Source organism: Macaca nemestrina, chromosome 16 (assembly GCF_043159975.1).
Source record: "Macaca nemestrina isolate mMacNem1 chromosome 16, mMacNem.hap1, whole genome shotgun sequence".
NCBI classification, from domain to species: Eukaryota; Metazoa; Chordata; class Mammalia; order Primates; family Cercopithecidae; genus Macaca; species Macaca nemestrina.
Genome location: NC_092140.1, coordinates 78926637 through 78943506, shown reverse-complemented (window position 1 = coordinate 78943506; position 16870 = coordinate 78926637). Strand labels below are relative to the sequence as shown.

The 16870-nt window shown below is 41.8% G+C and overlaps 1 protein-coding gene across 1 annotated transcript; it reads left to right on the top strand.

Moving 5' to 3' along the window:
• Positions 1-6359: 6359 nt before the first annotated feature.
• On the top strand, positions 6360-15688 carry LOC105490685 (nudix hydrolase 15). Its single transcript, XM_011756555.3, has 3 exons — positions 6360-6686; positions 8797-8993; positions 14164-15688. The coding sequence occupies exons 1-3, from the start codon at positions 6529-6531 to the stop codon at positions 14301-14303; spliced, it is 495 nt and encodes a 164-aa protein (XP_011754857.2). The 5' UTR covers positions 6360-6528; the 3' UTR covers positions 14304-15688.
• The last annotated feature ends 1182 nt before the right edge of the window (positions 15689-16870 follow it).

Genomic DNA, 16870 nt, shown 5'->3' with positions numbered 1-16870 from the left:
AGGTGTTTTACGCCCTGAGCCCTGGGTTCCGTACAAACCACGAGGGGTTTTATGCCCTGGGCTTAGATTATGGTGCGGCAGGGCAACCTTCCACCCTTCAGCACAGAGCTTGTTGTTCCAAAGGCCACGAGGGGTTTGAGACCCCGGACCCAGACATGTTCCAAGACTGTTTTACATTATGTCAGACATGCAAGTGCTGCCTCAGCTTCTCTTCCAACACTCAGCTTTTCTCCCAGCACACAACCTCCACCTCCTGGGTTCAAGTGATTCTCATCCCTCAGCCTCCCAAGTAGCTGAAACTACAGGCACCGGCCACCACACCCGGCTAATTTTTGTATTACTAGTAGAGACAGGGTTTTGCCATGTTGGCTAGGCTGGTCTCGAACTCTTGACTTCAGGTGATCTACCTGCCTCAGCCTCCCAAAGTGCTGGGATTACAGGTGTGAGCCACAGAGCCCGGCTGAAAACCTAATGACTATTAACAACGGAGGGGGTATAATGAGGTGTGTCCAATCTCCTATCATAGATGTAAATTCAGCATCCAAGGTTTCTCTGGCATTCCCTTGGCCAAGTGGGGGGTGCAAGGGGTCCATTCAGTCAGTTGGAAGCTTAGAATTCTGTTTTCATTTAGCAAGAGCAAGCAAGCTCTGTGGTCTCTTCTTACAAGGCCACTAATCCTATCATGAAAACCCTAGCCTCATGATCTCATTTAAGCTGATTACCTCCCAAAGACCCCATTTTCAAATACCATCATGTTAGGGATTAGGGCTTCAACATGTCAATTTTGTGGGAACAACATGTCAATTTTGTGGGAACAACATGTCAATTTTGTAGGAACAACATGTCAATTTTGTGGGAACGCAGTTGAGTCCATAGCAGTGTCTCTCAAAGAGAGAAAGGTTTTAATTTTGGTGAAACTCAGATTTTTCTTTTTTTTTTTAGACGGAGTCTGGCTCTGTCACCCAGGCTGCAGTGCAGTGGCTCGATCTTGGCTCACTGCAAGCTCTGCCTCCTGGGTTCAGGCCATTCTCATGACTCAGCCTCCCAAGTAGCTGGGAATACAGGCGCCCGGCATCACGCCCAGCTAATTTTTCTATTTTTAGTAGAGACGGGGTTTCACCATGTTAGCCAGGATGGTCTCGATCTCTGGGCCTTGTGATCCGCCCGCCTTGGCCTCCCAAAGTGCTAGGATTACAGGTGTGAGCCACCAGGCCTGGCCCAGATTATCATTTTTTAAGGGTCATTCTTTTGGTGTCATAGCTATGAAATCTACACCTAATTAGAGATCACAAATATTTTTACCTATATTTTCTTGTAGAAATTGTATACTTTAGATGTTTTCATTTAGGTCTACAATCCACTTTGAGCTAATTTTTATATATGGTGCCAATTATAAGTTGAGGCTTTTTGTTTACATTTATATGTCAAATTGTTCCAGCACCATTTGTTAAAAACACTATCTTTATTGAATTGTATTTGCACATTTTCAAAAATTATATATATATATATACATATATATATATGTATGGATCTATTTCTAGTCCCTCTATTTTGTCTCATTGATCTATGTGTCTATGTTTTTACCAATACCATACTCTCTTGATTACTGTGGCTTGATCCTAAGTCTTGAAATCAAGTGGTGTGAACCCTCTAAATGTTTCCTTTTTAAAAACTGTTTTTATTATTCTAGTTATTTGTGTTTTCATACCAATTATAGAATCAACCTATCAATTTCTACTGGAAAGGGAAGCCTTCTGTTATTCTGATTGGGACTGCATTCAATCTATGTAAGTTAATTTGTAGAGAATCGACATTTTAACAATACTGGGTCTTCTGATCCGTGTTTATCATATTTCTCTTCTTTTACTTAAGTATTTCATTTTCTTCAGTAATGTTCTGTCAATGAAAAGAGTCAGATTCTGGCAAACTATGCATCTGACAAAGGACTAGTATCCAGAATCTACAAGGAATGCAAACAAATCAGCAAGAAAAAAACAATCCCATCAAAAAGTGGGCAAAGGACATGAATAAACATTTCTCAAAAGAAAATATACGAACAGCCAATAAACACGAAAAAATGTTCAACATCACTAATCATCAGAGAAATGCAAATTAAAACCTCAATGAGATACCACCATACTCCTGTAAGAATGGCCATTATAAAAAAGTAAAAAAACAATAGATGTTGGCCTGGATGTGAGGAAAAGGGAACACTTTTACACTGCTACTGGAAATGTAAACTAGTACAACCACTATGGAAAATAGTATAGAGATTCCTTAAGGAACTGAAAGTAGAACTACCATTCAATCCAGCAATCCCACTAATAAATATCTACCCAAAGGAAAATAAGTCATTACATAAAGAACACACATGCACATATAGCAGCACAATAAGACACAGAACCAACCTTAGTGCCCATCAGCCAACGAATGGATAAAGAAAATGTGGTATACGTACACCATAAAATACTACTCAGCCATAAAAAGGAACAAGATAATGTTTTCTGCAGTAACTTGTATGGAGCTGGAGACCATTATTCTAACTGAAGTAACTCAGGAATGGAAAAGCAAACATTGTACATTCTCACCTACAAGTGGGAGCTAAACTATGAGGATGCAAAGGCATAAGAGTGATACAATGGGCTTTGGGGACTCAGAGGGGAAAGTTGGGAGAGGGGTGAGGAATAAAAGACTACATACAGTGTACACTACTCAGGTGATGGGTGCACTAAAATCTCAGAAATCACAGCTAAAGAATGAATCCATGTAACCAAAAACCACCTATACCCCAAAAACTTGAAATAAAAAAAGAAGTCAAACTCTGTAAAATAGTTGAAGGGATTTATTCTGAGCCACATATGAGTGACCATGGCCTGTGACACAGCCTTTGGGAGACCCTGAGAACATATGCTCAAGGTGGTTGGGGAGCAGCTTGGTTTCATACATTTTAGGGAGACATGAGACTTCAAATACACTTAAGATACAGATTGAATCACTGGTTTGGTCCAGAAAGGCAAGACAACTTGAAGTGGGGCAGGGGTTCCAGGTTACAGGTAGATTTAAATTTTTCTGATTGGCAATTGGTTGAAAGAGTTATTATCAATAGAAAGGAATGCCTGGGTTAAGATAAGACATTGTGGAGACCAAAATTTTATCATGAAGCTGAAGCCTCCAGGTAGCAGGCTTCGAAAAGACTAGATTATAAATGTTTCTTATCAGACTTAAGGTCTGTGTTAATGTTAAATGCTGGTTGGCTTTTCCTGAATTCCAAAAGAAAGGGGGGCATAATGAGACATATCCGACCCCTGCTTCCATCATGGCTTGAACCAGTTTTTCAGGTTAACTTTGGAGTTCTCTGGCCAAGAGGACGGAGTCCATTCAGATGGTTGGGGGTGAAGGTGTTTAGAATCTTATTTTTGGTTCACAGTTTTTTGTTTTTGGAACGAAGTTTCACTCTTGTTACCCAGGCTGGAATGCAATGGCATGATCTCAGTTCACTGCAACCTCTGCGTCCTGGGTTCAAGCAATTCTCCTGCCTCAGCCTCCTGAGTAGCTGGGATTATAGGTGCCCGCCACCACGCCCAGCTAATTTTTGTATATTTAGTAGAGACGGGGTTTCACCATGTTGACCAGGCTGGTCTTGAACTTCTGACCTCAGGGGATCTACCTGAGGTCTCCAAAAGTGCTGGGATTACAGGTGTGAGCCACCACGCCCGGCCATTGGTTCAGTTTTATAGTTTTCAGTGTAGAAGTGTTCCACATCTTTTGCTAACTATATTTCTAAGTATGTTTTTTATGGTGTTATAAATGGTCTTGTTTTAACAATTTACTTTTCGATGGTTCATTGCTAATATATAGAAATATAATCAATTGTGTATATTGACCTTGAATCCTATGACCTTGCTAAACTTGCTTATTTGTTCTAATGGCTTTTTAATTAATTCCTCAGGATTGTTTTTTTTTAAAAAGACGGTTACTTATTCCTTTCCAATTTAACTACCTTTTATTGATTTTAAAATTTTATTAATTGTGCTAACTAGAATCTCCAGCAACATGATAACTAAACGTGCTCAGAGTGGATACCCTAGCTTCTCCCAAATCTTAAGTCTTTCACCGAGACTAAGGCTAGGCTAGTGCTATGGCTGCCATAACGAAGTGTCAAAGATTGTGTGGCTTAAATAACAGAACCTAATTTTCTCACAATTCTGGAGGCTAGAATTCTAAGATGAAGGTGTCAGCAGAGTTGGTTTCTTCTGAGGCTGCTCTCCTTGGCTTCTCCCTGTGTCATCACGCAGTCTTCCCATAGAACATAGTCTGGGTTCTAATCTCTACTTCTTGCGAGGACACATTAGAATAGGGCCTACCCTAATGGCTTCATTTTAACTTGATCCTGTCTCCAAATGCTAAGGTACTGGAGGATAGGACTTCAACATAGGAATTTTGAGGGGACACAATTCAGCTCAAAACAGTGATTAAACACGATGTTAGCTGTAGGTCTTTGTAGATGCCGTATATCATGTTGTTAAAGTTTCATTTTATTTCTAGTTTGCTCAGAGGTTTTGTGGGTTTTTAAAATCAAAAATGAGTATCGGATTTTGTTAATTGTTTTTTTTTTTTGAGACGGAGTTTCGCTCTTGTTGCCTAGGCTGGAGTGCAGTGCCGCGATCTCCGCTCACTGCAACCTCTGCCTCCCGGGTTCAAGCAATTCTCTGCCTCAGTCTCCCGAGTAGCTGGAATTACAGGCGCCCACCACCATGCCAGGCTAATTTTTTTTTTTTTTTTTTTTTTTTTGTAGAGACAGGGTTTCACCATCTTGGGCAGCCTGGTCTTGACCTCCTGTGATCCACCCGCCTCAGCCTCCCAAAGTGCTGGGATTACAGGTGTGAGCCACCGTGCCAGGCCTGGATTTTGTTAAATTTTTTCTGCATCTGTTGAGATGGTTATATGTATTTCCTTTCTCCCTCTGTTAATATGCTAAATTACATTGGCTTTTCAAATATTAAGCCAACCTAGTATTTCTGGGATTAATCCCATTGTTTAATATATTATCCTTTTTACAGACTACCATTTTTTATTTGAGAAGATATTATAGAGTACCCTTATAATGAATGTGAATGTTGACAGTAAGGAGAGATGCTGTAAAAAGCTTATCCATTTACTATAACATGGAGAGTAAGCATATTACTTAGAAATACGTAGGCAAATTTCAGAAATACAGTTCAAAGAGTTAAAAGTGATTGATTCTGGAAGTAGGAGTAGAGGGTCAGGTTGTTCTCGCTGCGGTTTTTGCATCAGTTTACTTCTTAAAATCATAGCTATAGGTCAGGAGCAGTGGTTCACACCTGTTATCCCAGCACTTTGGGAGGCCCAAGTGAGAGGACTGCTTGACGACAAGAGTTGGAGATCAACCTCGGCAAAAGAGCAACAGCCCACCTCTACAAAAAAAAAAAAATTAGCTAGCTTGGTGAAAATTAAAAAAAAAAAAAAAAAATTACCAGTATGTGCACATTACTTTGGTAGAAGTAAAAATAATGAGAGAGAGAGAGAGAAAATCCTCCCAGTGACTAGTCATTTGTTTTTATGATTCAGCTGGTTTGTGTTTTGCAAGGTACGTGGTGTGCAGACATCTGAAAACGTCTGTTTTCCACTGTTTGTAACTAACTCGTCCTACCATGATTTATCAATTAGCCTTTATTTCCTCCCATGACTTATGAATATACTTTAAGCATAGTTGTTTATAATGGCATGTTTCTTTTTTTTTTTTTTTTTTTTTTTTTGAGACGGAGTCTGGCTCTGTCGCCCGGGCTGGAGTGCAGTGGCCGGATCTCAGCTCACTGCAAGCTCCGCCCCCCGGGTTTATGCCGTTCTCCTGCCTCAGCCTCCCGAGTAGCTGGGACTACAGGCGCCCGCCGCCTCGCCCGGCTAGTTTTTTGTATTTTTTAGTAGAGACGGGGTTTCACCGTGTTCGCCAGGATGGTCTCGATCTCCTGACCTCGTGATCCGCCCGTCTCGGCCTCCCAAAGTGCTGGGATTACAGGCTTGAGCCACCGCGCCCGGCCTATAATGGCATGTTTCTAAACGACCTATCCTTGTCCTGGTACCACGCTGATTTGGGATATCGTGCAAACGGGTGCACCATGGTGGGTGAGGTCATTCAAAGGAAAAGAGGAGAATGTGCAGTGGTGCCTAGGTTTGTAAGAGCAGGCGGCTTGTACATGCAAATACATGGTTTGGATGAATCTGGGAGTGGACAGGCTGATGGGTGATGAATACTCAAAGCACAACACTATGCAACTTTAGTTAGAGCGAAACTCTTAAAGCACGCTGCCCTTTGGCAGGAAACACGACATTCCGCAAGCTGATAGCCCTCCGCAACGCATTACGCACAACGGACAGCTGGAGACGCCGAGGAGCTCTCGCTTTGATTTCGGCGCCTGCGCCCGCGCGGGGAGAGATTGGCTGAGGCCGCGGGACTGGGCGGTGAGCGCGTCACTTCCTGCCGCTGCCAGGCGCGTCCTCCCACGCGCTATGACCGACCTTGCAGAGCCGCGGGGGCGGCGGCCCGGAGTCGGAGTAGGAGTCGTGGTGACCAGCTGCAAACATCCGCGTTGCGTCCTCCTGGGGAAGAGGAAAGGCTCGGTTGGAGCCGGCAGTTTCCAACTCCCTGGAGGTCATTTGGAGTTCGGGTGAGCAGCCGCGGACGCGAGGAAAGCGCAGCGTGCGCGGAGGGACGAGCTCACACTGTGCTTCCTTCGTGCGCCGTGCGTGAGAACGTCCGCGCTGACGCTGCGTCGTTTCTTGTGCGTTCCCTCGGTTCCTCCCCTCGACCTCTGGGCGACGTAGGCTCTCGCCCAGGATGGGGCGCTGTGCCGGGTCAGGCGAGGTCTTTGCTTGGCTAGCTGGGTCCTTCCGGCTGCGCGCCCGCTAGGTGGTGGTTGGAATTTTGTCTGTGAGGTGTGTTTCTCACAGCTTACACACAAAAGGAGGAAAGCAGGTGTGTGTAAACCTCCAGCAGCCCGATGTTGTCAGCTAAGACATTGCACCGTTTCCGTGTGATTGATTGATTGATTGATTGGAGAGACTGTCTCGCTCTGTAGCCCAGGCCGGAGTGCAGTGGCGTTATCTCTAGTCACTGCAACCTCCGCTACCCAGGTTCAAGCGATTTTCGTGTCTCAGCCTCATGAGTAGCTGGGATTACAGGCGCCCGCTACCACACCGTACTAATTTTTGTGTTTTTAGTAGAGACGGGGTTTCGCCATTTTGGCCAGGCTGGTCTCGAACTCCTGACCTCAGGTGATCCACCCGCCTCAGCCTCCCAAAGTGCTGGGATTACAGGCGTGAGCCACCGCGTCCGGCAGGTTTCCATGTGATTTAGACCAACACAGATCAATTTAATACCTACTGACCACGTAACCAAGCCCATTTGCTTGGCTAGAGTGCAACCAAAAAATAATCATGAATGAGTATTGGATTTTGTCATTTTTTTCCTGCATCTGTTGGGATGATTATATGTAAAGTTTTAGTTGCACTCTAACCAAGCAAATGGGCTAATGAAACGCTTTGAGCCTCAGTTTCTTCATCTTTAAAATGGGAGTGTTGGACTAAATCCCCTTGAAGCTGCCTTCTGCCTTGGCACTTCCGCGATTCATTATAACTATCAAAGGAGTTGGACAGCTAAGAAGACTCAGTTCTATACAAGAGTGAAGAGAGCCCGGATAGTTTATCACCTTGACTATACTATCATGGGTGTGCGCATATGTCCAGACTCATCAAATTGTATATATATTTAACATGTGCATTTTTATGTACAAAAGTGTATACGAAACACTTTTGTAAAAAAAAAAAATGTTTTTCAAGTTAAAAAAAAAGCCTGGGATGGTGCTAAAAAGTGGATTCTGAAGTGAGAATAATGCTAATCAAGAACAGATAAACAGCATCTAAAGCATCAGACCCAGCACTTGTTTTTCCTTCAGTATAAATTTTGAAATGTACATCAAAGTGGAGAAAATAGTGAATCCTTTTGTACCCATCACAGAGCATTTTCTTTTTTCATCTTGACTGCCCTTCCCTCCGCCGCCCAAAACACACACACACACCCCTGAATTGGACATTTTTAAGATCACGGAGGAAAATGCTACACACACTGGGTATGAGATGATACTTAAAGAATTATTTTGTTAGGTATGAAAATGTCGTTATGTTTTTTTAAAAAGTCTATTCAAGGTACATACTGAACTGTTTAGGGATGGTATAATAGGATGTCTGAGATTACCTGTAAAATAGTTTTTTTAAAAAAAGCCCCCAAAACACACACACACACACACACAAAATTAACATTTAGCCATCTCAGCACTAATTTACAGCTGGAGTGCAATGGCACCATCATGGCTCACTGCAGCCTTGACTTCCCACGCTCAAACTATCCTCTTGCCTCAGCCTCTTGAGTAGTTGGGACCACAGACCATAGGCACGCACCACCATGCCTGGCTATTATTTTTTTTTTTTTGAGAGATGAGGTCGCACTATGTTGGCCTCGGCTGGTCTCAAACTCCTGAACTCAAGCTATCCTCTTGCCTCGGCCTCCCAAAAGATTACAGACATGAGCCACATGCCGGCTGATTTGTTGTTTTAAAGCAGGAACCAATTACAGTTCTTTTTGCTTTACACTAGAAATTTCTAGCCAAGAATTTCATGGCGAAATATATATACACACACGTATATAAATTTATATATATACATATATACACATATATGTATATATAAAAAATATAATTAATTTTTTTTTCTGTTTTCCAGTGAGACCTGGGAAGAATGTGCTCAAAGGGAAACCTGGGAAGAAGCAGCTCTTCACCTGAAAAATGTTCGCTTTGCCTCAGTTGTGAATTCTTTCATTGAGAAGGAGAAATACCATTATGTTACTATATTAATGAAAGGAGAAGTGGATGTGACTCATGATTCAGAACCAAAGAATGTAGAACCTGAAAAAAATGAAAGTAAGAGAATTATATATAATCCTACATTTTTCTTTGAGGAGAGCATGTGGTCTGGAGGAATATTACAGTGTGTTGCCATATGAAGAGAATGCCATTGTCTGAATACTTGTGTTCCCCCAGAATTCTGTGTAGAAATCCTAACTCCCATGACGATGGTTTTAGGAGGTGGGGCCCTTGGGAGGTGATTAGATCATAAGATAATGAATGGAATTTGTGCCCTTGTAAAAGAGACCCCTGACCCCTTCCATGATGTAAAGATACAGAGAGAAGATGGTTGTCTATGAAACCTGGAAGTGGGCCCTCCCCAGACATGGAATCTGCCAGTGTCTTGATCTTGGACTTCCCAGTCTCTAGAACTGTTGAGAAATAAATTTCTGTTGCTCATAAGCCATGTAGTTTAAAATATTCTGTTATAGCAGTCTGAATAGCCTAAGATATGTGAATGTAGAGATGTAATATAGAGATACAGATAGGTAAATATATTTGGACCATGAGGAACCAGACTGCCTGTGTTTGGGTGCTGGTTCTTAGAGCTTTGTGACCTTGGGCAAATTATTTCGTGCCGGGGCCTCTTTTCTCATCTGTGATAATAGTAAGTACCTTAGATGGGTTCTTGTAAGGATTTACATATGAAGAACCTCGTGAACATAGTAAGTTTTATTGTTAGTGTTTAATTTTGTTTCAGGCAGTAATTTTTTTTTTTTTTTTTTTTTTTTTGAGACGGAGTCTTGCTCTCTCACCCAGGCTGGAGTGCAGTGGCCGGATCTCAGCTCACTACAAGCTCCTCCTCTCGGGTTCATGCCATTCTCCTGCCTCAGCCTCCCGAGTAGCTGGGACTACGGCGCCCGCCACTTCGCCCGGCTAGTTTTTTGTATTTTTTAGTAGAGATGGGGTTTCACCGTGTTAGCCAGGATGGTCTCGATCTCCTGACCTCATGATCCGCCCGTCTCGGCCTCCCAAAGTGCTGGGATTACAGGCTTGAGCCACCGCGCCCGGCCTCAGGCAGTAATTTTAAGGAAAATATTTTATCTGTTTTCCTCAGTTTTCTCACCTGTGCGGGAGAGTTAATACCATCCATTTACTGTAAATAATTACACTGATAAAACAGTTATTGTTTCAGAGCAGTTGGGTTCTCCTTGCCTGCTGCCCAGAAAAAGCCAGCACCCTGAGACAGTAGGAGTTGTAGCAGAGAAAGAGTTTAGGAATCACAGGGCAGCTGCCTGAGGAGGACAGGAGATAATTCTTAAATCCTACCCATAGAGAATTAAGAGGCTAGGGTTTTTCAAGGATGGTTTGGCAAGCAAGGGGCTAGGGAATGAGAAATGCTGATTTGTTGGGTTGGGGATAAGACCATAGGGATGTCAGCTGTCTACTTGTGCTAAGTCAGTTCCTCGATGGGGGCTTCACAGGACCACTTGAGTCGGTTTCTTTGTGTGGCTTACTGATTTGGGTGGTACCAGTTGGTCCATTAGAATGCAAAGCCTGAAAAAGATCTCAAACACTAGTCTTAGGTTTTACAATAGCAATGCCATCTGTAGGGGTAATTGGGAGTTATAAATCTTTTGACCACTGGCTACATGCTTCCTGAGCAGTAAGGCAAGTTATAAAATGATGCCTGGTTAGAGTTTAACTATGCCTACATCTTAATAGAGTTCTGGCCCTTACCATAATTCTAACCTTGTGACCTTTTATTAGTTTTACAAAAGCAGCTTTGGTCCCTCAACAAGGAGGGGGTTAGTTTTGGGAAGGGACTATTATCATCCTTGCTTTAAAGTTAAACTGTAAACTAAATTCCTCCCATAGTTAGGTTGGCCTGTGTGTAGAAATGAGCAGACAATTTGTGAGGTTAGAAGCAAGTTGGAGTCAGCTTTGTTAGATTTCTGTCACTGTTATAATTTCGCAAAGGTGGTTTCATTATCTGTTACCCTCTATGTTGAATTGAGTGCACTGAAAGTTTCTTTATTTACTATGTGCTAAGCATTGTTCTAAGGATTTTCCGTCTACTGTCTCTCCTCAACTTCTCATAAAACAGAGAAAAGGAACTAAAGAGAAAAATATCAAACTTTTTCAGCATATTCCTTGCCATATGAAACTTTATCCAAGTGGTCTCATATATTGAAGCTCCCCTCTAAACATTTAATTTCTTGTCTAATAGGGAAGAATCTTTTTATTCAACAGATAACTTATTGAGTGGTGTGCCAGACACTGTTCTAGGCACTGAAGAAACAATGTTGCGTAGAACAAAGTCCCTGCCCTCTTGGTACTTTACATTTTAGGGAGCGGGGAAAACGACAGATTACAGATACTTTATGATAGTAGCAATAAGGACTAAAAAGAGCAATAAAGCTGTGTAAGAAAGGGATATATGAGTGCTGTATCAGGGTGGTCGGGAAGGGTCTCTGACAAAGGGACGTATATACATATACTGGGCAACATAGTGAGACCCTGTCTCTACAAAACTAAAAATGTTAGCCAGAGTGGTGGCACATGCCTGTAATCCCAGCTACTCGGGAGGCTGTAATCCCAGCTACTCGGGAGGCTGAGATCCCGGGAGAAGGATCATGTGAGCCTGGGAGATCAAGGCTGCGGTGAGCTCTGATATCACCACTGCTCTCCAGCCTGAGCAGCAACAGAGTGAGACCCTGTCTCAAAGAGAAGAAAAGAAGAAATGGACTAAACATTTTCTTATTTTTCTTTTTTCTGTGGGCAAATAAAGCTGAGACTAGAAGAGACAAATATGATGAAATAGTTAAGTTTTTTTTTTTTTTTTAATATTCAGTATCCTTCACAGGAAGCAGATATAGAAAACCTTCATTTTTAGAGAAGGTGCTATAGAGAAAACACCAAGGTCACTGACTGTCCCACCAGCTTTATTTGACCATTCTTACTCACCAGGCCACCTCTGGGTGCTTCCTCATTCTTCAGTCCTCTTTTTGCCCTGTCTGGCCTCTGTAGGGATTTGAGTTGGGGAATCCTGATGCAAGTTATAATTCTGAATCTCGCTTCTCTGAGCTGTGGGCCTGTGTTTCCAGTTGCTTTCTAAATATCTTCCCTTAATGTTCAGAAGGCATCTCAAATTCAACTCAACTTCAAATTATGCTCTTTTTTTTTTTTTTTTAACTGAACTTTGAATCTATAAAGAACAGTTCTTTTGGGCTTATACATTTTGGACTCTTCCCTGCCAAACACAGTGTCTAGCTCATAATCAGTATTCAAAATATGTTGAAGGAAGGAAGGACCCAGTGAATGAATATACAAGCCAACCTCTTTCTGTGAAGTTTTCATTTAGTACTAGACTGTCCTACTTTTTAATAACTTCTAGAAGATTACTATTCTACTTTAAGTACTAAATCATGAGTTTTTATAACCATGTAGCTATATGTATTGTTTTATTCCTCTTAGGATATAGTAGCTAGTAGTAGTTTTACATGCATTGTGATTTTTAAAATTCATTTATATAACTTTTTTATTTGTCCACTTTCATTTTGTTAACTCCCTAACATGAACCTTGCTAGTAATCTCAAATAAAGCAGTATGATTTAGAAGGTCCAAGATGACTAGCATCAAATCAGATTTGATCAAAAACATTTATTCCTCTATATCTGTTAGTAAAAATACAGCAGAAATTATGTTCACTTTATTCCCAGTTGCAGCCTGATAACCAGCTATACTGATAACCAGTTGCAGCCTAGCCAAGGTGCAAGGGCTTGGTGGGTCTTTGCTTTCTTTCTAGTATAAAGATACAGTCTCTCTGTCCCGTGCTACTCAAGCCTTGGATCTGGGTAGCCTGCTTCAGTTTACTATTTAATGGCATCTTTCCTCCAGCCATCTAATTATAGTTTGGAGGCTCATCCAGACACTTCATTTTCTAGGGGATGGGTTCATCTCTTCATGGACAGCTTTTTGGAGACCCGGTTAACTGAGCATCTTGCACCGCATTGTTGGGTACTCAATCTCTCTCTCTCTCTCTCTCTCTTTCTCTCTCTTCTCTCCTCTCTTCTCTCTCTCTCTCTCTCTCTCTCATCATCTCTTCCTGTACTTGTTCCAGTTTCATGGATTTTTGGCCCCTGCATTCCCAAAGTGAAAATACATGCCTGTATACCTGTATTTTATGAGCAGAGAGATACTTAGTGCTTACACTTAGTAAAAACAGGTGATCATAAAGAACATAGAGTGTATATCTTTTTTTTTTTTTTTTTTTTTGAGACGGAGTCTCGCTCTGTAGCCCAGGCTGGAGTGCAGTGGCCGGATCTCAGCTCACTGCAAGCTCCGCCTCCCGGGTTTACGCCGTTCTCCTGCCTCAGCCTCCCGAGTAGCTGGGACTACAGGCACCCGCCACCTCGCCCGGCTAGTTTTTTGTATTTCTTAGTAGAGACGGGGTTTCACCGTGTTAGCCAGGATGGTCTCGATCTCCTGACCTCGTGATCCGCCTGTTTCGGCCTCCCAAAGTGCTGGGATTACAGGCTTGAGCCACCGCGCCTGGCCGAGTGTATATCTTAATATAATATGTAGGTATTTGCCTATCATAAGCATCTGTGCTTCTATGTTATTTACATTTAAATCATGAAAGAAAACACCATTCTCTAGAATCTTTTTCTAGAATTTCATGTACTTTATAACTGATAGACACTGTTAAATCTTTCTTGTTTGAATGGATTTTTAAAAAATTATCTTCTGTATTTGTTTATCTAAAATATACCAAGGTACAATATTTGATTTTCCTCTGACAGCTTTCATACTTTTTTAAGAGATAGAGGATATCTTAGAAACTTTGTAATCTACTTTATTTTATAGGTGAAGGAAATGGTTTATTTTAATGTAGTATAACCTATAGTATATAAAGTTATTTGCATTTTTTACAAAAATATTTAAATAAACATTGACTAATACTAAGTCTGGGTTTACCCTGGCATAGCCTTTGTAAACTGGGCTTCACATTCAAATAACACAGTGTTTTAAATGACCACCCTTCTCTTCATAAGATCTTCATTCTGCATGCAAATTATATTTGTCTAGCCAAGCAAATACAAAGCATTACTATTAGAGTTTATTAGTAGCAAGTTATTTTTAAATTCAGTTAATTTTTTCTAAATATAGGTTAGCTTACCCAAATGAATACCCTTTGTTTTCTGTGAGCTAAATAAATCGATGTAGCATTTTTCTTTTCTAGGTTGGGAGTGGGTTCCTTGGGAAGAATTTCCTCCTCTGGACCAGCTTTTCTGGGGACTGCGTTGTTTAAAAGAACAAGGCTATGATCCATTTAAAGAAGATCTGAACCATCTGGTGGGATACAAAGGAAATCATCTCTAGGTAGCCAAGAAGATTTCTTGATTTTCTTTAAAAACACAGGAATAAGGTCTGGTTAGGGAATGAAAAATGTCTACATTGCAGAACAACTCCATTTTATCTAAAAAAGATCTTGTGATCGCCAATTTATTTGCAATCTCTTAATGTATCCACCACCCTTTCAGCCAGTACTTGAGAAAATTTTTCTGAAATATGTCATTGAATTGTATTCCAGACACAGAATATATGCTATATACTGATATTATGGGTAATCTGCTTTCCATATTTACCTATGATATTTACTGTACAGTTTGTCATTACTAGCTTGCATGGAGTAGGATGCAGTCGAATTTGCCTTAGTGTTTCTGTTCAAATAGAGACCTGAATTCAAATATTGTAGTTTAGGTTCAAACACAGTATGCCTGTTGCAAAATTTACTAAATTTGTTGATTACCTCTTTTATTAAAGACATGTTGGGGAGAGGGTAATAAGTATATTGTGGCAATCTTTGCAACTTACAGGGAATAGGACAGGTCATTAGGGTGTATTTCCCAGGTTTCCAGTTGAGAACCTAAACCAAGAGAAGTGAGACAAACCATCTAATGTCTGTATCCTCCTATTAACAGGCTGTGTGATGTTGAGTTTCTCACTTACTCTCTCTGAGGTCCAGGGTCCTTATATGTAAAATGAAGAGATTCGTCTAGAGCAGTGGTTCTTAAAGTGTGCTCAGGGGGGCCTCAAGAGCCTTTCAAGGGTATTCTAGGTCAAAGCTGTTTTTATAACACTTACCATTTCATCATTTATAGTTTTTCCTTTTTTTTTATTTGAGAAGGAGTCTTGCTCTGTTGCAGTGGCATGATCTCAGCTCATTGCAGCCTCCGCCTCCTGGGTTCAAGCAATTCTCCTACCTCAGCTTCCTGAGTAGCTGGGATTACAGGCATCCACTACCACACCTGGCTAATTTTTGTATTTTTAGTGGAGACGATGCTTCACCATGTTGGCCAGGCTGGTCTGGAACTCTGGAGCTCAAGTGATCTGCCCACCTCAGCCTCCCAAAATGCTTACAGGTGTGAGCCACCACGCCCGGCCATCATTTATCTTTTTCACTCATTTTTTCATGAGTGTGCAGAGGAGTTTTTGAGAGGCTATCTGGTGTGATATTATAATAGGCTGAATGCAAAAGCAGATATGAGAATCCAGCTTTCGTCTGTCATCAGACATTGAAGAAATTTGGAGAAATGTAAAGCAGCAGTACTCTTGTCACTAATGATTTTTGTTGTTGGTTAGAAAAATGGTTATTTTTAGTGGGTTTTAATATGTGAAAAAAATAAAAATAACTGTCAAAAATGTTATTTATGTGTTTATACATAATGGGATTTTGTTACTTGTAAATGGTTAATAAAAATTTGAAGAAATTTCTCAGTTTTCATTTCTATATGATAAATATTTCTACATAAAACCATACAAAAACAAAATCACTTTGTGGTCTTTGGTAATTTTTTTTTTTTTTTTTGAGACGGATTCTGGCTCTGTCACCCAGGCTGGAGTGCAGTGGCGCGATCTCGGCTCACTGCAAGTTCCGCCTCCCAGGTTCACACCATTCTCCTGCCTCAGCCTCCTGAGTAGCTGGGACTACAGGCACCCGCCACCACACCTGGCTAATTTTTCTATTTTTAGTAGAGATGGAGTTTCACCGTGTGAGCCAGGATGATCTCGGTCTCCTGACCTTGTGATCCACCCACTTGGCCTCCCAAAGTGCTGGGATTACAGGCTTGAGCCACCACGCCTGGCCAATTGTTTACTTTTTCAAAATTACGTAGGTACATTGTATAATTTGTCATGTATAAATCCCGTTTTCTATTAATTGTATCTTTACCTATTTTTGTTTTTGTGTTTTTCCGACTGTCAGCCAGGCTGGAGTGCAGTAGTGCAGTCTCGGCTCACTGCAACCTCCAGCTCCCAGCCTCAAGGGATCCTCTTGCCTCGGCCTCCTGAGTACTTGGGATTACAGGTATGCACCACCACACCTGGCTAATTTTTGTATTTTTAGTAGAGACGGTTTCACCATGTTGCCCAGGTTGGTCTCGAACTCCTGACCTCAAGTGATCCACCCACCTTGGCCTCCCAAAGTGCTGGGATTACAGGCATGAACCACCGCTCCCTGTCCATATTTTTGATGTTAGATGCCTGATGTTGGAATGTTTGAAGAGCTCAAATGTAATAAGTGTGTATGTATGCCTTGTTCTTTGGATATATGAATTAATTTCACACTAATTTTTCTTTTTTTTTTTTTTTTTTTTGAGACGGAGTCTCGCTCTGTCACCCAGGCTGGAGTGCAGTGGCCGGATCTCAGCTCACTGCAAGCTCCGCCTCCCGGGTTCACGCCATTCTCCTGCCTCAGCCTCCGGAGTAGCTGGGACTACAGGCGCCCGCCACCTCGCCCGGCTAGTTTTTATGTATTTTTTAGTAGAGACAGGGTTTCACCGGGTTAGCCAGGATGGTCTCGATCTCCTGACCTCGTGATCCGCCCGTCTCGGCCTCCCAAAGTGCTGGGATTACAGGCGTGAGCCACCGCGCCCGGCCACACTAAT